Source organism: Uloborus diversus, chromosome 3, assembly GCF_026930045.1.
Source record: "Uloborus diversus isolate 005 chromosome 3, Udiv.v.3.1, whole genome shotgun sequence".
Taxonomy (NCBI): Eukaryota; Metazoa; Arthropoda; class Arachnida; order Araneae; family Uloboridae; genus Uloborus; species Uloborus diversus.
In genome coordinates this window covers 136,286,668-136,313,978 of record NC_072733.1, presented here as the reverse complement: position 1 = coordinate 136,313,978, position 27,311 = coordinate 136,286,668, and the positions used below count along the sequence as shown (strand labels likewise).

The 27,311-nt window shown below is 31.3% G+C and overlaps 1 protein-coding gene across 1 annotated transcript in view; it reads left to right on the top strand.

Annotated features, from left to right (window-relative positions):
* The window catches only part of LOC129218957 (carbonic anhydrase-related protein 10-like), a 683,644-nt gene that overhangs the window by 395,830 nt on the left and 260,503 nt on the right, over positions 1-27,311 (top strand). Inside the window, exon 3 of the mRNA XM_054853277.1 lies at positions 26,598-26,734. Within this exon, the coding sequence (XP_054709252.1) occupies positions 26,598-26,734 (137 nt within the window). The remainder of the gene's footprint in view (positions 1-26,597; positions 26,735-27,311) is intronic.

The window sequence follows — 27,311 nt, the reverse complement described above, 5'->3', positions numbered from 1 at the left end:
GTATTTTATCGCTGTTCTCGAACGTAGGATGCGTTTAATTTTTCTGCACATCTTTCAAGTTTGCTTAAAATAATTAGAAGAATTTTCTTTTTTCTTGCAGTGTTTGAACCTTTCATGAGCGTTAAATTGCGCTTATTTTATCCTTATTTATCCAATTATGTTTCGGGTTTTCTTAAGAAACAATATCTATAAGTTTCAAATGTTTCAATAACGTATCATGTCTTTGCTGTATTTTCAGATTAGCGTTGCAGTATTTAATGTTCAAATTTTTGTTTACGTTAATTTAAATCATTAATTAGTTGTTTAAAATGAGCTTAATTGAATCTTATTTATTTTATGTCGAAGTTTCACAAAAATTTCTGCTTGTTAAATCTTGATAGCAGTAAATGGTCAACTTATTTTCCTTTCTTAATTTCTGAATGAAACACACACACAAAAATGGCTTTAACATTGAATAATAAAGATAATAATAATTATATATACAGTTGGCTCTCTGTTGTACGACGGCTTTTCACGTTCCCAGATGGTCCACTGTAGTGTTAAAAAGCATTCTGTTTAAGGACGCTTTCTACTTAAGGACGATTTTTTGTGGTCCCTTCAAAATCGTTAAACAGAGAGCGCCAACTGTATATATATATATATATATATATATATATATATATATTATTATTATGTGTATGTACGTAATCTCTCAATCATGCTGTTTAATTTCGGCAATCATGACTATATCACTGATTTCAGAAAATAAATAAACATTTTTTTTTTAATATCTTGCACAAATATCTACGAACAATCTTTTTTACTGAAGTAGGCTAAAAAAGCAAAATTAACAGCAGAAACAATTCGTCTTACACTACAGTTTTTACTGGTAAAATAAACGAAATAAATTTCGTCAAGCGAAATGTTTTTATGTCCCTCCCGAATAAAGTAATCCATTCTTCACAATTACTAACTTTCGCAGCGCAGTTAACAAAATTTACAGTTTAGCCCATTTATAAGACTTTATAGCCAATACCTATAAACTAAACTTCCGTTATGAATGAAATAAATAAAGTAAATGATTTGGCCTTTCATGGTTTAATACCGAAGGGGGGAATTTAGCTTAACTTCCGTTTGCATTTTGATGTGAAATACGAGGCTATTTTAAGGATTTGCAATGTACTGAGCTATTGCAGATGAGTGTTCAATTACGCATAATAATTTCTGTCTCTTTTCAGAATTCAGTCGATGAGATTACCCATAGCAGTATTGTTTGAATTGTATTAAACTAATATAGAAGAACCGACATGTTGCATTTGACAATTTATGTATTATTTTATAGATTTTAAACTCCGCCACCCTGTTATTTTTTATTATATGAATGATTAATCGTGCTTTGTAATTTATATAATTTTGTATGATGTACGTTAGATCATTTATGGTTTAATCAAGTTTTAGTCCTTTTCAACGAATATTGCTATATATTGAGAGTTTGCAACCCAAAATGGTCGCAAATTCAAATTGAATTTTGGAAAGTTGCACATTTTGTGGTGTATTTGAATAATTTTTAGCATTCTTCATAAATGAAATGATGGAATCAGGACAGAAGATGTTCTGAATATTTTAAGAACCTTAAAAGCTAGTTTTTTTTTTCTTGTTACGTTGTGTTAAAATTCAGGTATCCTCAGCTTCCGTCTTAATTTCATTAGAAACCTGGAGTTGCCCGAAACCTTTCAATACGTATGCACCTGAGAATTCTCGATCTTGGCACCAAGCCAGCTTGTATCCAGTTACAAAACGCTATCTGGGAACATTTGGAGGCTATCCAGAATCTTGTAGGTTCTTAGTTATAGCCACCTGTGAACTTTTTATTTCAGGTAAAATCTGATATTTATTTCCTTTTGGCCTCATTAAATCTTTGTGTAATGCTAAAAATTTTTAGTAATAATTTTTATATATACATTAGCTGCGTCACCTGATTTGATACGGTCTGTGTCAAAAATAAAAGTCATGTAATGTGACGCATATTAAACAATCTAGCTTAAATGAGAGAATGTATAGTGAAACATTTCCAATAAGGATAATGACAAGTGTCCAAGTGTCACTAGGAATGCCTATTTAAAGGTGGACATTAGTCCCTAAAACTTTCCATGCGATCTAAGTAACTTACCAAAAAATCTCGATTTTCATCAGATTGCTTTCCACTGCATGAGCTATATCTATTTTTGCATCCTTTTCTCCTAAATAATTAAACTTAAAGGGTCATTATAATAAAGGAAATAATCTCAGATCAGCGCAATTTATTTTTTAACAAGAATTAATTTTATATATGGTACTATAAAGCTCTAAATTATCAACTAATCTATGTATCATCCAAGAAAGATTAGGGTCACAATTTTGCTGTCACGTTGTCAACTTTGCTAATGCATTGACAGTATCTAAATCAACTTTATTAATTACATTCCTTATAGGTTTGCATACATATTTTTATACCGTGTTTATAATATATATATGTATATATATATATATATATATATATATATATATATATATATATATATATATATAGATATAGATATATATATATATATATATATATATATATATAGATATATATATATATATAGATATATATATATATATATAGATAGATATAGATATATATATATATATATATATATATATATAGATATAGATATATATATATATATATATATATATATATATATATATATATATATATATATTATATATATATATATATATATATATATATATATATATATATATATACAGATATATAATTACATGACAATGTGCATTGAATATTGCAAAAGTTACCACGTATCAAAGGTACTTTGATTTTATAACAACTTCATGGGTAAATGTCTCATTTTTTAAAATTACTAAATCCTTCAGACTCCTCTTTCAAGAATGTGAGGCTTTTTCATGGTATTTTCTCAAGAGGCCACTAGAAATAATCCAAGTATAGGAAAGTTGCATGCCATAATCAACCCGTATTTAAAATATCAAAATATATGCAAAAGATTATTACTCTCTACTGTTCCTAAATTGAACAAACGCAATTTGTGCACACATATAATATGAAACCTTTGTTAATAGCTGCATTTCACTCCAAATGCTGTCATTGACTGCGAGTGTAAAGTGGTGTAATTCATTAAAAACCACGTTTCATAATTTAGTGAATATTGGTGTGGGTACTGATGTCCAACGTTTTGTGCTCGAGTTTTCCCCATGCTTTTGATTTCTTCAAATGCGATGTAGGGGATTTGAGGATCATATAAAAAGTTAGATTACGTATTTGTTCACTATTTTAATAATTTTGTTTAATCTTTGAACGCTTAACTAACCTAAGTTCAATGGTTGCGAGATTAGAGGTCTTGCAGGATAAATGGGGGGGGACACTGTACAATAGCAGAAAAACTAATAAGCCAAGTAAGTATATATAATATACAGGTAAAATAACAGATTTGTCAACAACTTTTACAAATAACAAAGAGAAAAGGAAAAGCAAAAGCAGCAATTATTAGATAAAAATTGAAAGGTTGAACCCAGAGTTCATCAGCCTTGGAGGATTCAATAAATATGGTCAAAAGTTCAAAAAAGAAAAAAATGCTAAACTAAAAAGAGAGCATTTCAACCTTTCAACTTTTTTGTATTAATTGCTGCTTTTGCTTTTCCTTTTTCCCCTTGTTATGCAGAAAAACTTATTTAAAAACCTGTTATTTTGCATGTATAATATATATATATATATATATATATATATATATATATATATATATATATATATATATATATACATGTGTAGAACACATGTGAGCGGTACTTACAATGCTTGATAGAATGCATGAAACGTGATTTAAAGCTGTTTTAAGCATTCTCCGTAAACAATATGCATAATGACGAAGAGAAATCGTCATTATTCACATGTGACAAGAAAGCAGTTATGAAAATTTATTGTTAAATCCATTTATACTCTTTAGAGTCGATACTTGTTAAGCGAACTTCCATTATGAAAGTTCTAAAATGGACAACCGATTTCGCACCAGCTGTTTGAATGTTGTGTGCGCATATAAACCTATTTTAATGCTGCCCGTTTATCCTGCAACGAGAGGGCGAATGATAGATCCCATTCTGTGGCAATTGATGCTATCGGAGGTCAGTTTTGCAAACTGTCAAAATTTTGAAATTACTAATAAGAGTTTCTACCTAAATTTCCGATTGTATTATAAAGTTCATTGCTAATGCGACAGCTTTGTTTCAAAAACTGATAAAAGGACTTCTGAATATTTGAATATAAATAGAGATGTAGATTGGGAGAGCCACTGAGCTACAGTCAACATTAATAAAATATAATAGATTAGCGTTAACACCTGTAGTAAAATTTAAACTTCCGGCACTTTTCTATACTTTTTACCAATAACGCTATAATAGTTATTTATGTGTATTTCTAGTTTCATACAAGAAAAGGTTTATCTGCTTTATGTTAATAAAAATTTATTTAGTTTGATAAGCAATACGATTTATAAAACGAGATACAATACATTGAAAAGTAATACGTGTATTCAGAAAGGCATAACGCCTGTTTAAGATTAAAAAAGAACTATGTTTACGCATGGATGTTGATAATAGTGTTATTTTTCAACATTGAAATATATTTTTTTTTAACTTTCCTTGATTTATATTTGTGTGTATTTCTTTTTTATTTTTGGTTACGAGTTTTTCTAAGTATCCTTTCTAAAAGTTTGAGTAAATAAATTTGGTCTAGAAAAATGATCAGACAGTGAGAAGGAAATTCAAAGGCTGGAAAAACGGTAAATGTGCATGAAAATGAAAATCCACGTTTTTTAAACGTAACGGGATCGAAATTTTTCAATATTTTTTATAAAATGAACATAAAAATAGTAGTTCAACTTTTTATTCTCCTGTACACTTTTAATCACAAGACTGAGTTTGCAATATACATAATAAAGCTTTTCGTACTAACTCTGTTTTTACTGTTTAATTGTTGAATTTTTCATAACTCCTCAGCGTGCGTAAGCCTTTGTCAGGCATGCAATAGTTCTAGAATTAATATCAATTGCATGTCTCATTTCGTGTTTGGTGGTTTTTTTTTTTTTAGTACAACTTAGAAATTAAATATATTTATATCAAACCATTAGTCAAACCATTAAAAACTGAGGATATTGCACTTTCTGATAGAATAATTTATATCAATATTCTATACTATTAACTATACTTATATATAAGATGAAGTAAGTAATGAACTAACTAACTTTAGCGTTAACGTTTAAGCGAAAAACTTTATCGGTATTTCGTAATGATAGTGAGTCGAATATAAAGCAAATAGAATATGTGGTAGTGCTGAGCAACCAAAGCTATTTTAGTCTTGGTGAATGAATAGTTATGTTACAACACTACTCAGAGTTTTTATTCGTTCCTTTAGTATAATGGGTACTTATGTGTATAAATAATAATACCTTTGTTTTCAAATGAACACTATTGAAAAAAGGCGCAAAATTTATAATGCAAATTTACTATATAAAATTAACACAACTCAATGCGAAAAATATTTTAACTCGCAATAACAACAATCTGCGATTACAAGAGTTCAAAGTCATTTCCTAATATAAATATATTTTAAATAGATATATTTAGAAAGAGCAAACACCCTAAAATAACCAATGATATTCCTACTGCAACACACGATTAAGTTTATATTACATGGGATGAAGAGGCAAGTGCACTTTACTTTATTCCTCTATACAGTATAGCTTTTTGTCCCACTTCCATGCTTACATGACTCTTTCTAAGGAAAAAAATATTATATAATACTTTTAATTTGTTTCACAGTCCACTTAAATGATTTGCAACACTATCATTTAATATTTACTAACGGTTTATAGAAAAAAGTCAAATACTTGTACTGCCTTGCCAAGCACAAAAGTCGTGTCTCTGCTTTTTATCAAAATTGAGTCACTGTCACCAGTTGTTTCTTAGACACATGTTTTACTTAAATGCAACGTTTTATAGTCATTTGTAAATGAGAAATATTTATAAAAAAAAACTGAAGAAGTTGCATCTGGATCAAATACATTTAGGCGCAAAACTTTAAACGGTGATTTCTAATTTTGAACTCAGATGGAGATAAGACTTTTATGCTTAGCTGGGCATTGTAAGTACTGTAAAGAATTAAAAAATGATCACCGAGCAGAATATTCTAACCGCTAGAACTATCTGTATCATGGAAGATGAACTACTCCTCTGTCATTCTCACATCAACATGTGATTGTGCTTTCCTATATGCCGATACATTTTAGCATAATTTTAGTAAACAAGTCCACATAATGGTTAAACTAAAGAGGAACGAAATTGCATTTTTTTTTCTATTTACACCACTGTCCTTGGCTGCCTTTGTGTTATATCAAGTGATTTTCATATGATTATAATGTATGTACTGGTGAGAATACAGGGTGCAGCAACTATTTTAAATGCGGGTGACCCGATACATTTCGTCCACTACGGCAGTATACTTTTGCCTTTGCTAAATCATATTACAACAACATGCGAAAACAATACATGTTTGAAAAGTTAGTCAGAGGATCCACATTTTAAGCAAATGGCCTCTTTTTCTCTATGATACGACCAATGAAAGTTTGCGAATTGTTCCTAGCAGGGTAGAGTGTCTTAAGCGCCCCTTTCATTACAATGTTACTATAGTCAAAATGGTAAGACGAAATTACGAGGCGTGGTTTTTTACGTAAGGTCCGTTTTGTTTTAGACACCAAGAATTTCGCGCGTATACCACAACGAACACGTGCGTCGTGTACTGGCATGCCTCGGGAACAACTGTACTTATTTTCAGCTCTGAAGCTAACCTGTACGGTTCTGTTTTCTGCGTTCAAAATGTTTAAAACTATCAACCTCTACCACCGCATGTGAGGTTTGCTTAGTGGTCCACTTTTTGTCGGCAAGGAACCTGACTACTGCAGAAATTCATCGACAAATTTGCAAAGTGTACGGTAATACTGTTATGAGTGAAAGCAGAGTGAGTAAATAGGTAAGAGAATTTAAAGATGGCCGTGACATCGTACATTATGAGGAACACTCCGATCGCCCTTTTTTGATTACAGGCGATTTAATGGCTTCAGTGGAAGCGAAATCTTAGCAAATCTGTCGATCAATTTCTGCAGCAGATAGGTTCCTTGCTGACGAAAAGCGTATCACTGAGCGAACTTCACATGCGGCGAGTTGACAGTATAAACATTTATGAAAGCATAGAACAGACGCGTACATGTTAGCTACAGAGCAGAGAATGAGCACAGTTGTTCCCGAGGCATGCCGGTACACGACGCACGTTATCGTTGCGATATGAGCACTAACTACTGGTGTCTTAAACAAAATGGGTCTTACCCAGAAAACACGCCTCGTGCATACATTATTTGTCGCTAAATTAGCACTTTATTTAATATTGCATTTAAAGTTACTTATGCATTCGTTGATAAATTTTTACTTGTGAAATAAAAAAGAACGCGTCGGAGATAAGTACTTGAAATAAAATTTATATATATATTTTTATCTTTGTTAAGACAATTAGTGCACATTTTTTGCTCAAAGAATCAACAGCTTATATAAGACTTAAACTCTATTCCAGCGTCAAAAAAAGGTAACCTTTATTTCACATTTTATTGTTTTTTTTTTTTTTTTTTTAGTAGCGTAAGACTTGACTATGTCTAATACTTCTGAGACTATCATAATTGATTTAAAAGATTAATACTCTGTGATCCTCTCAAAGTTCCCATATTTTATTTTTTTCCCCTTTACTAGTCATCTACTGCCAGAATGTTAAGAGGGAAAAAGGACTTAGGAAGATAAAAAAAAGTATCTATATATGTATTAAACAAAGTCGCTGCTGTACTCAATAAAAAGAAGAAGGATTTTTTAATGATAAACTTGTCAAACTAATAGGAAAAAACGTAACATATTGGAACTGTCAAGAAAAAGTTTAATTTTTTTTTTTTTGTTTTTGAAAAAGGATTTCTTAAAGTGAAATAATAACATTACATTTTAAAAATTGTACTCTTCCTGCAAAAATAATATCATTGCAATTTTAAAGGAAAAACTTTTCTAACATTGGAATTTTTAAGCGTAAAATAAAAATAAAAATAATTTAGTTTGTGCAAAATATGAGTTATGCTCGTTTGAATTTTAATGTGATTTCATTAGCAAAAAAAAAAAAAAATTAAACTACTGAACAAGTTTTATAAACATATTTTGAGTAAAGTTAATTAAAACAAAAGTTAGAATTCTTCCAACGATATTTTTTTTAATATTTTTTTCATGCACAGAAAAAAAAATATATATATATATATATATATATATATATATATATAGTGTATATATATATATATATATATATATATATATATATATATATATATATATATATATATATATATATATATATATATATATATACACTGGTGTCCAAAAGTTAAGCATAACTGTTATTTATGTGAGTAATGTGAGAAATATACATCGAAATAGGGGGAAACGTGATATGCGAGTGCAACACGGTTACAAAATAAGGAAACTACTCAAAAAACACGGTAATATTTACTTTTATCATCCCAAAAAATAGTTTAAATGAAAATTAGGCATATGAGGAGTTAACTCTTTGCACAAAAATTTTTCTTTAAAAGATGATGCTGAAGTTCAATAGTAAGTATGGCCTCCTCTGACTGCTAGGCACGCTGCACAACGATTACTCATACTTTCTATGAGGTGGTGGAGCAGTTGTGGGCTTAAACAGTTCCAAGCATGCTAGAGAGCTCTTTTTAGCTCCGGAGCGGAGCTTGGCAGGGGTGAACGGGCTGCAAGTTGTCTCCCAAACATATCCCAGACATGCTCGATAGGGTTCAAATCAGGGGAGTTCGCAGGCCACGTCATTCGCTGGATATTTTCTGATTCGAGGAAGTCATCGACCACAGCTGTTCGGTGACATGGCGCGTTATCGTCCATGAATATGAGCTCAGGACCAACAGCATCTCGAAACAAGCGAACATAAGGCTCAAGAACCTCGTCTCTGTATCTTTGACCAGTGACTGAGCCTGTCTCAAAAATATGGAGGTCGGTGCGGCGATCCAACATAATGCCCGCCAACACCATTACTCCTGCTGACGCAAAGTGATGTCTTTCTCTTATGTTTTGCGGTTAGAAACGAGTCCCCTTTTATCTCCAGATTGTTACCTGACGAGAATCACCCTGTAGAGTAAAGCGGGACACATCACTGAACATCATATTAGCCCACTGTCCCAGACTCCAATGCCGATGTTGCAAGCTCCAGTTTAAACGAGCGCGTTTATGCGCTGATGTGAGAGGAATGCAAACTGCTGGTCTTCTGGCATACAGACCGACGTGATTGAGTCTCCTGTAAACAGTTTGCCTCGAAATTTTTATTCCTGTGACGGCACTGAGCGCCGAACCCAGTTCTCTGGCACAGCTGTCCCTATGACGTCGTGCAGAAATTGCCAGAAAACGATCTTGGCTTGCGGTGTGACTCTTGGTCGACCTGGTACTGGTCGGCGGGTAACATCTCGCGTATTTGTAAACCTCTGCCACAGTCTCGAGATTACACACTGAGGCACATTAAGAATACGAGACACTTCAGTTTGTGATCGTCCAGATTCTAACATTCCAATGATTCTTCCTTTCGCCAACATGTCCAATTGGAGTCTTTGTGCCATTATTAGTTCTGTTTCACCAGATCCAATGTTTCTTGGTACAGCAATTGCATGAAACGCGCTAGAACTCTCTAAAGCGTGCGAGCTGTTTTATCCACATTCCGAAACGCGCACCTAATTCGCACATGACACCATCGACTATACTATTTTGCATAAACATATTGTTTCTTCTTCAACCAATGAATCTCCATAAGTAACTTTACATAATTTTACGAAAATTTACAGATTTTTCTCGCATTTTATGAATTATGCTTAACTTTTGGACACCAGTGTATATATATATATATATATATATATATATATATATATATATATATATATATACATATATATATATATATATATATATATATATATATATATATATATATATATATACATATATACATATATATATATATATATATATATATATATATATATATATATATATATATATACAGCCTGAGTAAAAACTTTAAGGCACTAGAATTTCTAAAAAACTGCAAGTACTTATACTCTAATAAATGTCACCTCAGTTAACAAGATTGTGGAAACCCTTCAACTTGCAGTTTTGTGATTAATTTCTTCAAAGTTTTTCTCCTACTTGTGACGATATCGTAAGGTAAAAAGTTTACTGTTCAAGCAAGAGGGTAGATTAAAACTTTTTCTTCAACAAGGATAAGTAGGCGTACTATTGCGGAAAAACAGGACGATCGAAGACTGAAGTCAACATTTTTGTTTGATTTAAACACAAGTAGGGTAAAAACAAAATCCGGGAAAACTTAAAGCTTTGCCCTCGCGTCATGGAAGAAGAGTTTGGAAATTATTACATTACCTGAAAAGTACTCAACTAGGAAACATATTCGGACGATAGGTTTAAATGTTTGTCAAAAACGATATATAACACAATTAGAAGGTGTTTAAATTTTATTAATACTGTAAAATTGCTTAAACCACATTTATTGAAAATGCACAATATAGAGCGTTTCAACTTTAGCTAGGAAATCATGACTTGGGATAACCAATGAATACAAAATATTTTTTCTAACGAAAAGAAGTGGAGTTTGAATAGACCAAACGGGCAGAAGTACTATTGGCATGATTTTTCAAAAAGAAATATTCTACAAGCGCCAATCAGATGGAGGCTCTGTCAGAACTTGAGAGTGCTTTGCTTACAATGGTGTGTGCTCAGTTGCGTTTGTTTCAAGTAAAATGAACTCACAAGCATATCAAAAGTCCTCCCAAGTCATTTTTTACCAAATGCTGAATTTATTGCTGGAGAAAATTGAAAATATCAGCAAAACAATGCATCTATCCATCCGAGTAACAGTGCAAAAAATAGGCTCCAAGTAAACAATGTTGAAACTTTGAAATGACCAACTAAGTCTCCAGATCTTAACCCAATAGCAGGGCTGTGGAGTCGGAGTCGGAGTCGGAGTCGAAGAGTCGGAGTCGGACTGATTTGGGAATAAAGGAGTCGGAGTCGGAGTCGTTAGAAAACATGCCGACTCCGACTCCGACTCCGGGCTTCTTTTTTTCTTTCCTTTTCACTGACTCTCCTTGCATTTTTAAAAAATTGATTACCGATTGGTTCGATTACATGTATAAAAAGATACTAATGAGAAAATAACTGCCATTATGGCAATCAGCTAGCTTGAATGCTTACCGAACTTTCTGTAGCCGTCCCCTAGTTTGCTTGCTTTTTAACTTAACTAATAGCAACTGTCAGCAAACGGTTTTGTTGAATAACATTTTCAAGTAATCACTTTCAAATAAAAATAGAAATATAGTGTTTTGTTCTATCTCAGTTTAAAATAGTAAAAGAAACGTAACAATTTAGTAAGTCGACGCCCGTAGCTAAGGTTGAAACGTTTAAGTGTAATCGGCAAATTCAAAGAAGTTCTGGCTAGAAAGCACGAATCCAAAAGATTCGATGAAATAATCTAATGTTTTTTTCTTTATTAAGACTATTTCTGTAAGCTTGGTTCTCACTAAAAAGTATGGAACAAAATAAGTGTAAATGATTTCTTGATTACAACACTCAAGAATTGCAGTTAATCTTAAAATCTTCATATTTAGGTTAATTCTAAAGCAGCCAATAAAATTTAAATTAAAAATTGAGCGAAGAAGAAATATAGGTATAGTAAAAGCTATTCTTACAAATTTGTATACCGCCGCGTTTTGTGTTAAACTAGCTCCTAACGTATATGTGCCCTATATTTTCGTTGAAATTTTATTGATGAAGTATAATTTAAAATATATTCGCGAAAATTTTCAGAATTAAAGTATTTATATTTTTTATAAACTCTGAAATTAACTTTGGGTGTCATCTACCAGATGGATATCACCCGGGGCAAACCACTCCCTCTCAAGAACTTGTGTTTAGAAAAAAAGTTTTTTTCTCTCTCAAGCTACAGCTTTCAAAAATTGAAAGCACACGATTTGATCAATATATATTTGTTAAACATTAAAGGGGGGCAAATTACAGATAATCATTTTCAAAATTTTTAAAAGGGGTTTTTTAGTCATCTCACTTTTAACTCGTAACTATTGGAAAGTTTGATTTTTAAATTGAATTTATAACGTTGTATGACGTCTTGGGTTTACAATAAAAAACAAAATGCGAAATTTTCATAAAAAGGAATTAATATTTCAATCTCTGTTAAGAGGTTTTCCCCCTTCCCTTGAATGGAGAGAGGGAGTTGAAAAAATGCAATTAAAAAAATTTAAAAAAATCCGGAGTCGGAGTCGGAGTTGGAGTCGGAGTCGGGCGTTTCAAAATCCAGGAGTCGGAGTCGGGGTCGGAGTCGGCCATTTTCCTTCCGACTCCGCAGCCCTGCCCAATAGAGAACTTATTGGGTGACTTAGCAAGAAGAGTTTATGCATTTTGCTTCATCAATACAGCTGAAATCTATCAACGAAGATGAATGGTAAAAAATACATCCCGAATTTTGTCAAAAACTAGTTTCATTCATGAAAACAAGAATATTTGAAGTAATTTGAATGAATGGCTCCCCCACAAGCTTATAAATATTTGAATTTTTGTCCTCATATGCTTTTTTCTATGTTGGCCTTAAAGATTTCACTCAGGTTCAAATATTGATCTGTAATATTTTCTGATTATGAAACACTTACAATTTTTTTTTTGTTTTTTTATTTGTATTTAAGATTAATAATTATCACTCATAAGACTTTTTGATCCTAAGATTAAGGTGTGTCCAATTTCTCAAAAAAGTGCACTGGACTTAAAGTTTTTACTCAGACTGTATATATATATATATATATATATATATATATATATATATATATATATATATATATATCGCAGTTAGCTCTGCTATCTGTATATGAAAAAAATGAATAAACTGATTATTCTTACACATAGTTACAATGAAACAGATATGAGTTATAGAATTTCAACTTACTAGTGAAAATTTTGGAATGAACAACACGTTCATTCCCAATTTAGCACATGTTCAATGAAGGTTTTTCCCTCAATACTACTTTCCTTAGTAGATGTTCTAGGATTTATATCACTATTTTGTATTGCTATTGTAACACATTTTATTTGTTTCTTGGCACTGGTTGTGATTAGTTTTTGACTGCTTTCTTTTGCAATGTAAAGCAATGGTTAAAGCAGATTGTTAAAGTTATATTAGGAAGGAAAAAAAAGGACACAATAAATAGAAGTTAATAATTAATGGTAAAACAACCGGTAAATATACTATTTTAAGAAGGAGAAAAGTTTATTTAAATACATAATACGATCTTTAAATGTTTTGATAAAATTAGAAAAACATTTTTGTCGTTAACTATTTTAATTGGAATTTTATTAGAAAAACACGTGTTTATATTAACTGTGGAGATAAACTTTTGTAGTATCTTATCAAATCGCAACACCTAATTATGCAAAATACTTTAATAAAAATCCATTTTCCTCTACGAATAGTACTTGTGATTTACCTTTTTAGAGTTAATTGTAATTAAATTCTAAAAGATTTTAAATTCATTTCACTATATTATCCGAACGTAATGTACTTCAAGATGATCGATTATTAAGATGGTACCTAAAATAATTTTGAGTCGCATTAAATGTTTATTACGTTGCGAAATACTTAATAAACCCGCAGGGAAATAATTATTTATCAAAAGCTACTACAATGGCACACAAAACTTGAAGCTTCAATCTAGAGTATAATGCTTTGGTAATAATACGGAACATACACTCTAGTTCCTAGTCATATGAATATATGAGTTCTCAGTTTAAACATTAAAATACGCATCACTTTCAATAATCTAGGTAGAAGACAGCTATAAGGTTTCTGAACTGTTATGGCGTAGTGCTCAGAACTGGCTTCTGACAAAGAGGAAGCGGTCTGAAATAGCAGTTCAAATTCGGACAGATACGTGCGGCAGTGAATCAAAAGGATTCGACCGGTGAAACTGGATTAGTCTAAAGAGCATAGTTAAGGGATACTAGAGCGGGAATATCGCTTTATCTTTGGTTTAATCATGGCCAGTGTCATTGGTTTAGAAGACCAGACTAAGTCTAGGCAACACATTTTCAGGAAGATACTGGATAGGAGGATCGAGGTTTTCGGAGGTTGAAATCAGCATTAAAATTGGACTATCACATAAAGTGAAATTTGATAGCTGAAACGTGCACATCGTTCAAATATGTATATCAAGGTCACATTTATTTTTTAAGATGATTGTACGTTTGTTTTTTGATGGTGATATGCAAATATGAATAAAATTTGAAGATTCATATAAATTAGTTTTGAGGTTTTTTATTGCTCATGATATGTTTCAACAGTTATCTTAAATGGATAATCTACTTTTAAGTTAATTTGACACTGAAAAGAGCGCAAAAAAATAATCGCTTATTATTTTTTATTTGTTTTTAATAAGAACAAACTTTTAAAATAATCCGTCAACGTTAAACCTATTGCTCTTTTTTGTTTGACTCAAAGACAATAATTATTTACGCATTTCTATCCATTTACGTACGTTTAATTTAATGTTTTCAGTCAAAGATATGTTTTTATCAACACGCGGTTGGAAACGTGGTATTTTTGACTTGGTATTTATATTTTACTTTGTTCTTCCAATTGAAAGCATTACAAGATTACATTTATCATGTTTTTTTTGTTTTATGCCACCCACCCCCCGGAAAAAAAACAGCTATTATAATTTTGTTCTGGTATAAATAAACTCTTTCACTCAGCGCTAAGTTTTTAATTTTTGCTTTAATAGTTGGGGAATGTGGAACAACGTGGAAACGGTGAAATATATACTCTGCTTTTAGCGCCACCTATAGGGTACTATTTTATCTATGTAGTAACACATGTAGTCTATTCCAGTAACCCAGCTAAAAATAATCTTCAGAAAATCTGCAGAAATAATTTTTTTTTGAAGTATTTTTCAAGATTTCTGCAAATTTTTAGAAGACAAGCAAAATCTGCATTTTTTCTTCAAAATAATCTGCAGAAAATCCACACAAAAAAGTTTTCTTTTTAGTTTTCTCTTAATATTCTGCAGATTTTTTGAAGGTAAAAAAAAATCTGCAAATTTTCTTCAATTAGATCTACAGAAAATCTATAAAAAAAATTCTCTTACAGTTTTCTCTAAATAGTTCGCACGTTTGTAGATATTTTATGGTCATCGAAAAGAAATCTGTATTTCAATTTAAATTATTTTTCAAAGTTTTATTACAGTATAAAAGTTTTTCACACTTTAAATTTTTTTTATATTTTTTTCAGTTTTTAGAAAATTAAACACATTTTTTTGTTTTTCTAATTAAAATCAGTAATAAATAACTTAAACTTTTCCCCCAAGAACTTTGATTTATATTTTGATAACTTGAATTGAAATTTAAAAGCATTTTAACACATTTGAAACATTTACCAAATAAAAAATGTCTGTTTACTGTATTATATAAATAATATGACATGAAAATCAATTTTAATATAACTGCATGATTCAAATCAAATAAAAGTGAAATTACAATACATCATTTTTTTTAATTTATTTTTCTTTTTTGAAAACAAAACGATATTGAATAACGCAAGTTATTACATGGTTTGAAAGGGCTTTCAAAAATGTCAATTTCAAGAAGGATACGGATTAGAACAGAGTCAAATTTGTCTCACTTGGAGAAAAATCAGGAAATTGAAAATAAATAAGAACAAATATGACTTGAAATAATGTTCTCGAACGGCGCGCCGTTCGAGTACAAACGCACCGAACTCCAAGCCTCTTACCGTCCACGGAGGCCTGGGTGCGTCCCACAATATTCGGGTGCCACAAGGCTACGAGAGTAGATGACCCCTCGACCAGGTGACTCGTATTGTTTTTTTGCTCCGTCACGGAAACAAATAATTAGGGAAATTTCAAGTTTCATCATTGGAAACCCATGAAAAAATCTTGGATTCATGCCTCGGTTCACAAAAAGGTAAGACACTTTAAAATTCAACAATTATTATTTGATTAAATTAACTTTTATTTAATAAGTGTATTAGTATATTAGGGTTAGTTTAAAACGTTATGCCTAATCGGAGGTTTTTAACTTTTGAAATTTTTATTTTTTCACCGATTGACTTAAAATTTTGAGCGTACATTTACGTTGTCAATATCTATTAATAAAAAAAATTGTGTTACGATGTCTCAGTAATAACCAGCCTAATTAACTTAATTATTTTCCACCACGTGGTCGATTTGGAGGAATTTTTCGAAATTTTTAATTTTTACAAATAGTTCTATTTATTATTTCGTCTTGAAACTTAATACTAATTTTACAATCATAGCGATGTATTTTTGTGACAAATTTGGTTTAATTATTTCAATTTGCATAAGATCCAATTTAATAAAATTTAAATTTTCATTTTGGAGGAGTAGTTCAAGTTTTAATTATATGTTTATTAAACAAATATGAAACACCACTCTGTAGTGAATTTACTCATTTTTATTAAAGAAATGTCGAAACTTAAAATTAAAAATGTTTTCGGATTTTTATTGCATTAATTTCATTTGTTATTAATTGTTATCTACTATTTTTAATTTGCTGGGTACATTTTTTGCAGTTTATCTACAGATTTTCTGCAGAACATTTAAGTATATTTGAAACATGCTTTCTTCACAAAATCTGCAGAAAATTTGAGCATATTTGGAACACGCTTTCTGCAAAAAATCTACAGATAAAATCTGCAGATTTTCTTTAGAAAGCATGTTCCAAATATGCTTAAATTTTCTGCAGATTTTTTAAAAAGATTTTCTGCAGATTTTTTTTAGCTGGGAAAGATCAAGTTGCCTCTGAAAATCAAAATAAAATATAATAAAAACAATTTTCAAAAATTGATACCCATATTGTAATATTTTGTTGTAAGTCAAAAATTATTTTTGTTATTATTTAATGATAAATGTCTCGTTATATTAACTCGTTATCTACTAATATTCGGTGCAGTATTTATTTGTGTAATATTAGGCTTATTTGTGTTTAAAATAATATGCAGTTATTCCAGTGCATGCGGGACAAAGTGGATGGGACAAAGTGAAATGGCTCATTTCGTTTAATACTGTATCAAATCACTTTATCAAAAATATCTTTAATATTTAAATGAAAAATATTTCGTACGAAAGAAAATTCATTTTTCACTTTGCCCCCATGGGAAAAAATGACAATTGTCCCCCTTTTTTTTGGAGGCACAAAGTTACTGCCAAAAATAAAACAAATCTTTCAGTGCAAGTTTTCTTATAAAATATATTGCGCCTTCTTTATGAACCATAAATTTTAGAACAAAATTCCAGTTTTTTCATTTTGAAAAAAGTATGTGATTTCACATTGTCCTACATTCCCCTAGTTAAAACATTACTTTCTCAGCCGCAGGGCCGCTCAGTCCCTATGTGCAAGATCGTGCGCGCACGACGGCGCCAAAGTCAAAAAGGCGCTGAGCTACACTAATCAAAAATGCTCCGAATGGGGAAAAAATCTCCAACCAAAAAAATAAAATTGAACTTTTCATAACGTCAATAAAAGTACCTGTGAAATTATACTGCTCGTTAAAACAAACAACTCTCCTTGCTGCTTATCTATAAGAAAAACAAATTGCCTTGTTGTGTCTGAATATGATATTTAAAAGCGCAATCTTTTACAACTGAAATCATATGATGCTAATTAATGCATACATAAGCATTTTTTTTCATATGTGGAGCCATGAATGTTATTTCGGTTTGTCTATAATTTCCCAAGGTTGAGCATACGAAGCAGCGCAAGAAATTTGCTATTCCCCATTTTGGTTCTTGCGATGAATATGTTATATTATAATTCGTGCAATAAGTCTTTTTGCAATTTTTAACTACTGTTCGTAGTAATTTCACTGCATCATGGTATCGTACAATAAAAAATACCGTTAGCATATTCGCATATTATCTATGTGTGCGTAATATGCATATATTTCAGAAAATAATTTAGATAAACTACTTTTTAGTTCCGAAAAAAACGACTTGACCGTGTTTATAGTCCGTTGCGCAACCAGAAGAGGTAGGGGTCCAGAGGACACCCCTTTGGTTGCACCGCCCCGTGCCCCCTCCCCTCGAGAATGCTTAGTTGAATGTTTTTCAAAAATATATACTTCTGAAGGGGAAAAAGACGCGTCTAACAAAGTGATTTTAATAAGAAAAAAATAATGATGTTGGGGTAAAACTTAATTTTCTACTAATTGATTAGCTACTCCCCCTCCGTCGTATTTCCTTTCTTTTTTCTAGTTCACCTGAAAATAAGAAAATTTTCAAAATGCTACTCTGTTGAATCTCCCTCCCCCTCCACGCCATGAGCATTACGGAGCATCTTAAATTTCGTTTTCCGATCTTCAATTTCGCGAAAGCTTCCGAATACGAAACAACATCACTTGAAACTCCGTTAGAAAATCACTTAAAATTGCATTTTTAGACCTTCAATTTCGAAAGATTGCCGGCCCTAGTGTTACCAAATATGGTCTTACAGTCACGTTTTTAAGACTTCAATTTTAGAAAAAATTAGGACAACGGGCCTCCAAACCTCCTTCCTTAAATATCATCAAATTTAAGGTTTTTCAAACATTACTTACAAAAAATTTAAGTCAGAATAGCCTCTGAATCACTTCTCCTAATATCATAGAATAATGCTTAGATTTTTAGGACTTTAGTCTAAAAAAAATTTCAATAGGGAGCCCTAGAATTTCCTTCTTGTAAAAATCTTCAAAGTTGTTTACAATTGCGTTTTTAGAAGATCAATTGCAAAAATTGGAGGGGAGAAAATGTGTGTGAATTGAATTCTATTTATTTTTCAAAAACAAATAAATAAATAAATAAATAAACGATCGGGTTGAATCCCAGAGTTTCATTTATTATTTTAACGTCAATAAATATGGCCTATGCAATTGCGTTTTAAAGCTTCAACTTCTATAAATTTCCACAGAGCACCTTGTACCTTTCCCCCCCATAACACCACCAAAGACCGTCTCAAATCGCGTTTTCGCACTACAAATTTCAAAAAATTTTCCGGGGAGAACTCCCAGACCCCTCTTACTAAAAAAGATTTTTTTTTTTCAATTTGTGCTCCTTAAAACTATTTTCTAGCGGCGCCACTGCTCCTGTACTCATGTTTTGACAAGCATAAAAGTTTTATTAATTGTTCATCACTTAGAGATTCGATAGATATTCAAATTGGCTTAAACTTAGATATTAAAATATGTTCTTCTTCCAAAACGCATTATTAGCCCTTCAGAGGAGCTGCTGAACTCAGAATAATTTTGAGATATGATGCAAAAACATGCACCATATTGCGAAATTAAAAATACTCACACATTATTTTTTTTTAAATTAAACGCCAAACGTATTTCTTTTTTTCATTTTATATTTGTCTACAAAACCTCCCTCCAGGTGTTAACTATATTTCCCTTGAACGACAGAGCATAAAGGCGCTCAAAAGACATTTGCACGACGGCGCCGATCAGGCTTGGCGCGGCCCTGCTCAGCCGCTTGTACATTTTAAAGATTGATCGAGGAAAATTAAAAAACCAATTTCAACATGATTAAATTCATAATAACCTGCATCAATACTTAAACAATTTTCTGTCTTGTTGTGATTTACTACTCTTAAAACTCAAATATAATTCCGTCACTAAAAAAATGTGTAAGGATACCAGGATTAATGGGTGTAACGTTACAGGAATTCAGGAGTGTGTAGTATCATCTTTTAAGCATTGAAATTGTTCCAGGAACCTTTCACTATGGTTTGGGTAAAGCCCCACCAGCAGTCAGTAGAATTCAAAGCGCATACGTAAAAATAAGCAGTTAAATAAATATATATTTACACTTCCTTTATATAAACACTATTTTTATTTTTTTAAGCTCTTCATTGTATATCTAGTTTTTTCAACAAAAATAAATTTTTTCCACTAAGCATCATTTATCCTTTTTAAATCATGATTGTGGAATTATGTTACATAATATAAGATCCGGGATTTATTATTGCTAGAATTTTGGTAATTTTATTAAATAAAGCAAGGTAAGCCTTTGAAAGATATCACTCCGATTGTCTGTAGTTGTTCACACTATGAATTTTTATGCATCATCTAAATATTGACTTATTAATGTTAACATATGGTAGAAAGATAAATCTACGCAATGAAGTGGTTAAACGACGCAATCGTTCTTACTTTAAATGTAAAACAATATCATACTGTATCAAAAAGTATGCAAACATCGAGAAACAGTTACAGTGATGAATTGCTCTGTGCGGCAAATAGTATATTCTAAAGCACCGCACAAAAGATGAATTTCAGATGAATTGGACAGAATATGTGGATAAATGGCGAAGTTGATCTGATTGGAAACTAGTTAGTGGTATTTAGTTCAATAGGAAGGCAGCAGTGTCAACTTGATGAACTGACAAAGGCATATTAACTAACTGAGATTATAAACAACTTTCTTGCTGTTTAATACATAATTGCAGATCAAAACAGCTGATATTACTACTGTCAAAAACTTCTAATTACTTTTCTTTTAAGAAGGAGTGTTGGAATTGCCATAACTAAAAGATATGAGTGCAGATGAAATATAAACCGGAATTTGACACTAATGCAGGAGTGAGGTCTTACCAATATATTGATTGAGGTATATGAAAAAGACTTTTTGTGGTTGAAAACACATTGAAGAGTTGGGCTTTTTAGTACGCCATGAATGAGTAAGAGGTGCACATGTCTGTTACGCAACGCACCATTATTAAATGTCACATAAAATATGGCACCAAAGCCTCTGAAATTTTGCGACAGCTTCACGCACAGTTTGTAGGAGAAACACTTTGCAACCTCGACTGGAGAAGCTGTAGAAATCGAACTTGTTGCCAAAATCACATTGTTCTCATTTTTGACATTATTGAAAGAGGACAATTAATGCAGGCTATTACTGGCTCCTTTTGGATGAAGCACAAGTAGCGTATTGAAAAGACAAAGTCGGCAAGCGATACGTAATATCATTTTCCTGCAAGAAACTGCGGGATCGCATACTGTCGCTTTAACTTAGAGAAACTTCATCGGAGATTTCTCAGAGCCCCTTCTTACAGTCCAGATTTATCGCTCAGTAGCTTCCATTTCTTTGAACCTCTTTTAAAAAAATCGAGGAGGACAACACTTTGGAGATTATGCAAGTGTGGAAGATGCGTATGTCCTTCTTCTTTCTATCACAATTGCTATAAAACTTGGAAATCTATTTTTTAAAAATGTATATCAAAGGAAGGATACTATTTAGAAAGAAGATAGTTCATGTATATATATTTTTGAATGATACAAATAATTGTTTTTTTTTTTTTAATTCTAGCTTATATTTAATCTACTTTCGTAATATTTTATTATTGTTTAACAAGAAAATTATCAATATGATTTAACAAGAAATGTAAGAATTCTAATAGCCAGGAAAAAACATAGAGCAAATTATAATTACATGTACTATTTTAATTTCGTACTGTTATGTTATCATTTTCAATTTTCTTTGTTTAAAACAAGGTTGCATGCTTATCTAGGATGTTCCCTTTTGTTATAACACTGCGCGGCATTAAAAAATTAAAAGAAAAAAAATTGACGAAAAAAAAACTTAAAAATGGATTGACACCATTCTTGGTGATTCTTATGTAAAATGAAGGCCTAAATCGAAACATGAGCATCGGTTTCCTCCACGTACACCTACTTTTTAAATATTGCGATCTCCTCCCCCCCTTTTTTTTAGTTTTCGAGTTTTATAGCCCATATTTTTAATCGGTGGGGAAAAAGTGCATTAAATTATTCATTATACTTCTGATGAGCTTGAGAGGGGTCAGTGAAAGGGAGTGATGCATCCCAAGAAGCATATACTTAATTTTATTTCAATTTTATTCATATCTGTGACTTTTTAACTTGAATAAATATACAAAATGAGGAAAGATTCTTTAACTTAAAATCTGCCGTGTGACTCGTATGCAACATGTGATGTTTCCAAGATTTTCTATTTTATTATTTTGTTAACATCTTGAAAAAATTTGTGAACTTGGGTTCACAGAAGTAAGTCCAAAGCTTCGGTTTCATACCGAAAACTAAATTACAAAATTGTAAAGCAAGTGCCAAGAAAAAATATCATTTTTAACGGACTTATAAACTCTCAACTAGCTGCAAATGTTGATGTTTTGGAACTTCTTATCTCTCTATCCCATCAGAATAATGTTAAATGCCCCCTTTCCCCTCAAATAGGGGGGGGGGGGTTCGAGAAGAAAAAAACAGTGATCATTTTTGGATTCATGGAGTCATTTTACATAATAATCAGCAATAGTGGTGTCAGAAGCAATATGAAATAGACGAAAGAACAAAACGGTAGATAGTTAAATTTGGCATGAAAACAGTTGCTTTAATACAACCTTCAAGACGTTCAACATGCATTCGTTGTAGAATCTGTAATTGGGGCATTCAACGCACAAGACAACCGGATGCTCCACACGTGACGGTTCATATGTTTCATTGAAAAGTAATAATTTTATAGGGTAATACGAAATTTTTTGCTTATGACATTACACATATGTTTGTAATTTGTTTAACAGAAAACATTTGTTGATTAATATTTTTAACTATTAATTTTAATGACATCCATGAGGCGTCACATGAGGGACAAAATGACCGTTTTCCGTGGAGTGGCCCAATAATGTAAAAAATAAATTTAAAAGTTAATAGGAGTCTCGTGAATCAGACTGACTTAAAATATGATTAGTTTTAACACATCTAAATTAAATTCTTGCTGATTTGTACTAAGAGCTCACATTACTTACATCCCACGTTAACAGCTTTCATAAGTTTGCCATTCCGCCTGCTAATTTGCATTGACGTCAGCTGTCGTACTAATTGATTTGACCTGACAGGGTAGCAGACGAGCGTTTGCGATAGCAACAATAGTGGTCGATTGCTCTTAGAGGAGAAACCGTTTGTAATCATACATCTTCAAAGAGGCTTCAAGTAGAATAAATTAGATGTCTACACCGTTGTCTAAATCAAATATTGATGAAGATTAAATTCCTCTTGGAAATTTCAATCATCAAAAAATACACTATAAGTGCAGATGGCGCAACATGATTTCCCTTTTTCCATTGGATTAGTTGTATTTTCATAAAGAGGGAATATTTTTGACTTACAGAAATACTAATATGTTTTTGAATAATGCATCTAGAGTTTTAGTAGTGCTTTAGTCTAGTGTTTTTTTTTTTTTTTTGAGTGGAGGGGGAAAATGAAATAATGGTAGTTTATAGAAGCAGGTGGGAAGGCCGAAGAAGTTGACTGCGAAACGAACTGTGGAAACAGAGGTGTTACTTTGAAATGATTTCATAGCAACAAAACAAAAATGAGTACACTATTACAATCAAGTTCTTTTTGTAAATCCATTAGTGATGTCGAACATACATTCGCAAATCAATTCAAGCAATGTTTCCGTTAATTTAAAAATTCTTTTGATCTTTATTAAAACAAAATGAAGCCATATTTTAAAATAACTATATTTTGTTAAATTTTTTAAAAAAAAGGTTTTTTTCAGAATATTTTCTGGAAAAGGAGTTTTTTATGTTTTTTTTGTATTAATAAAATCTACACAAGAATTCGTTGTGATATTCATGAAAGCACTGTAAAAATTATATTTAAAATGGAAAAACACGTAATGTTTTAGGCTTCATATCTGAAATATATTCTATTCTTTACAAAAGAAATGCAAACACAAAATTTTTTTATATGGTTGGTTGGGGTAAGTTGGTCACAGGGTTAAGTGGGTCACCCCCTAACGCTGAAATATAGATAAAGTTTTCAAACTTTTTGCACAAATCATGTTCAGTTTTATCAGTCATTGGTTTTGCACATATTTGGGATTCGTGCAATTTCTTCTAGATCATAGCGGTTAGTCAAAAAAAAAAAAAAAAAAAATGCATGTTCAAGCTACATTTTTCAAATAAGTGTTTCTAGGTTAGTTTTTATTATTTTTTATGGTAATTAATTTTTCACGTATAGTTTAACTTTAAGTTCATACAGCAACAAGAATTGTTCTGCAAAATATTATTAAGTAATTAAGAGGAGGGGTCCCACTTACCCCGTATCTTTTTGCTATACGAGGTAAGTGGGTCCCCTTTTTCAAAATCAAAAGCAACTCTGATTAAATATTTGTATAGGAGAAATACAAGACAACTATGATGACTTAGTAGGAATTGATAGTTTAAGTAGAAAAACTGCTAAAGTTGGTGATTATGTATTTGTGAAACATTCACGAAAGAAAATCATTAAGATTTAAGTAGGGCTAATGTTGGAAGTTGAAGTTGATGATACAAATTAAAAAATGCTGTTGAATTTGCAAGAACGAATAGAAATAGTGACACTTTTTATTGGCATAGTGCAGATGATGTTCGAATAACTACTGAGGATGAAACGATAATGGTTTTTCCTTAGCCAACTTTACATAGAAGCAGTCATTTAGTGTGTTATCTAATTGCTTTATTTTGCTATCACTCTATATATTATTTGCATCTCGTTCTATATATTATTTTGCGCTCAATATATATGTTATTTTGCTCTTACTCTATATATTATTTTGCCCTCACGCTATTAGCATATACACTTGGTGTATGCTAAGAACATCCTTAGTCACAATCCTTAGTCCCATCACAAATCCTTAGTTAAAAATCTATAGTTTTTTATGGTGTCATCGTGTTAAAAAATTGGGGCTCATTTTTTTAATTTTTTTTTTAAAGATAAATTAATTTTTATTTTATTTTTTCAATATCCTAAAAGTAGTGCTTTAACTACTTACCTAGAACTTTAACATTGACATTTAGTTGAAGTATTTAGAGCCGACATAAAGAAAACTGTTACATTTTTAATGTGTAGGCAAAATACCGTTAGATTCAAGTACTATTTCTGACCATCTGTACGTTTAAAATATAAAACTCTAAAAAAGGAATAAGTATAAGCAATGTTTACTATTTTTTTCTCATACTTCTGTATGTGTTTTCAATACTAAATTTATTGTTGCACTTTATCTAAAGCACGTTTAAAAAGAAACAGATGCTTTGAATGGTTTTTGCAGAATTGCTTGAATGACATTTTTCTTATTGGCAGTAAATTTCTTCTTGAACTAAGGGGGAAAAAACCCAATTTTTTTTTCTTCACCAAGGACTGGCGATACTTTAAATATGCGTGGGTCGAGATGAATATTGCAGGTCGTAACTCACTGTGCGCTTCGTTGAGTATTTAATCACTTCTAACAGCGTGAGGAAACGAATTACTCGCAAATTAGCTCGTAAATCTGTCTGAAAGTCTTTTTACTCTTTTTTTTATTTTCAATTGAAGAAGAATTTTCACGATCATTCGAGATTGATATTGAAAAATGTCTTTAAAAATTTCATTGCATTTTTCTTGATCTTTGCTGAAAATTGCTTTTCATGTTGTCTTTGTTCGGTATACTTAGGAAAAAATACATGTAAATATATAGTTTAGGCAATTTCCTAACAAAAAGTTTCGTGAGATATGTGATGGAGTTTTTCTTTTGTGTGGTTACTCATTTTTATCATTGTTAAATCTTCTTCTCGCAATTGGAATGACATATAAACAGGTAAACATTTGCATAAGTTCATTGTTGAATGAATAGATCGGAGTTACATCGGAAAAAATATTTGCATTCCCATCTGGAAAGTACACATGCTTTGTTAGTTTTGATATTTTAAGTTTACCTTTATATTTCTATTGTTATATTAAATATAGTAAACGCTGGGAAATTTCTAAACTTTAGATTTTGTATCATGCATCATAGTTGCAGTACTTTGCATGTTTTTCAATCCTGAAAAAAATTGATTTGACAGTATTAGAAACAACCGTTTGATGTAAACTAAATGGCTCAGCTGCCGATATTAGATGATAAATGATACCGTTTGCTTTTACTGCTTCTGTTTTACTTGCTTTGTATAGAGATACGTTTATATTTCCAATGAAAATGAAGGCTTTTAATAGGATTAAAAACAAGTTAATGTTTTTTAGCCTTTTAATTGTTGTGAACTTTAAGTTGTTACTTTTCTCATATTAAATCCGACTAGTTTTCGTATTTTAATTTATTTACATTTTTTATTATTGTAATGCCCAGTTACAATATTTGTGACACAATAGCGCTACAAATTTTTATTTTACCAGCTATATTTGTAAAATTGTGTAACTATAACTTCTAAGGTTAATGATCTTGTTTAAAACAGCCCACTTGTTAAAAATTGTTCAATATCAGGGAGAACTCTAGCTCCAGAAAGCTTTGTAATGCTTTCCGAACTGATTGCCTTTTGTTCTGATTCACTTCTAGGTCCAGATTTCTGGGGTTTACTAAACCCTGAATGGAGCTTGTGTACAAAAGGAAGGCGCCAATCGCCAGTTGATTTGAATCCAGAACAAATTCTCTACGATCCATATCTCAGACCCCTTAACATCAGCAGTCATAGGGTGAGTAGTTTTACTTTGTACACAAAATAATTTTTTTTTATTTTTTATCCCAAGACAGTTTTTTCATAATGCATGTGGGAAACCCATTACTTTATTCTGCTATGCCTTTTATGAGTTTTGAAAATAATGTTAAAGTATTTTCACAGCGCTTTTTAACGCTACGAATTTTTATAATAACATGCTAAGATTTAAAAAAAAATACGTATTTGCTAAACACTCCGTAATTAAATTACATATATTAGGGGAAAAGTATTTATATCGAATTAAAAGATTTTTCAAATATTCGTAGTATTAACTAAAACGAAAAAATCAATTTCAAGTGTAAAACGGAAATGATTGGATTATCTACTCATCTGGTTTAATTCAGCTCACGAAATAAGAGAAAACTTATTCCTACACATGCAGTTTTTACTGCAGTTTTAACCATATTTTGTTTCTTTTTATGGCTGACTAATGGTGCAACAAATTTGAATAAGATTAGGATGATAAAGAAACACGAGCACGGTAGATTGTACCAAAACGTAAGAATGGAAACGGTATGGTTCCTTTCTTTCAATGATTGCGCATGCATTTTAAA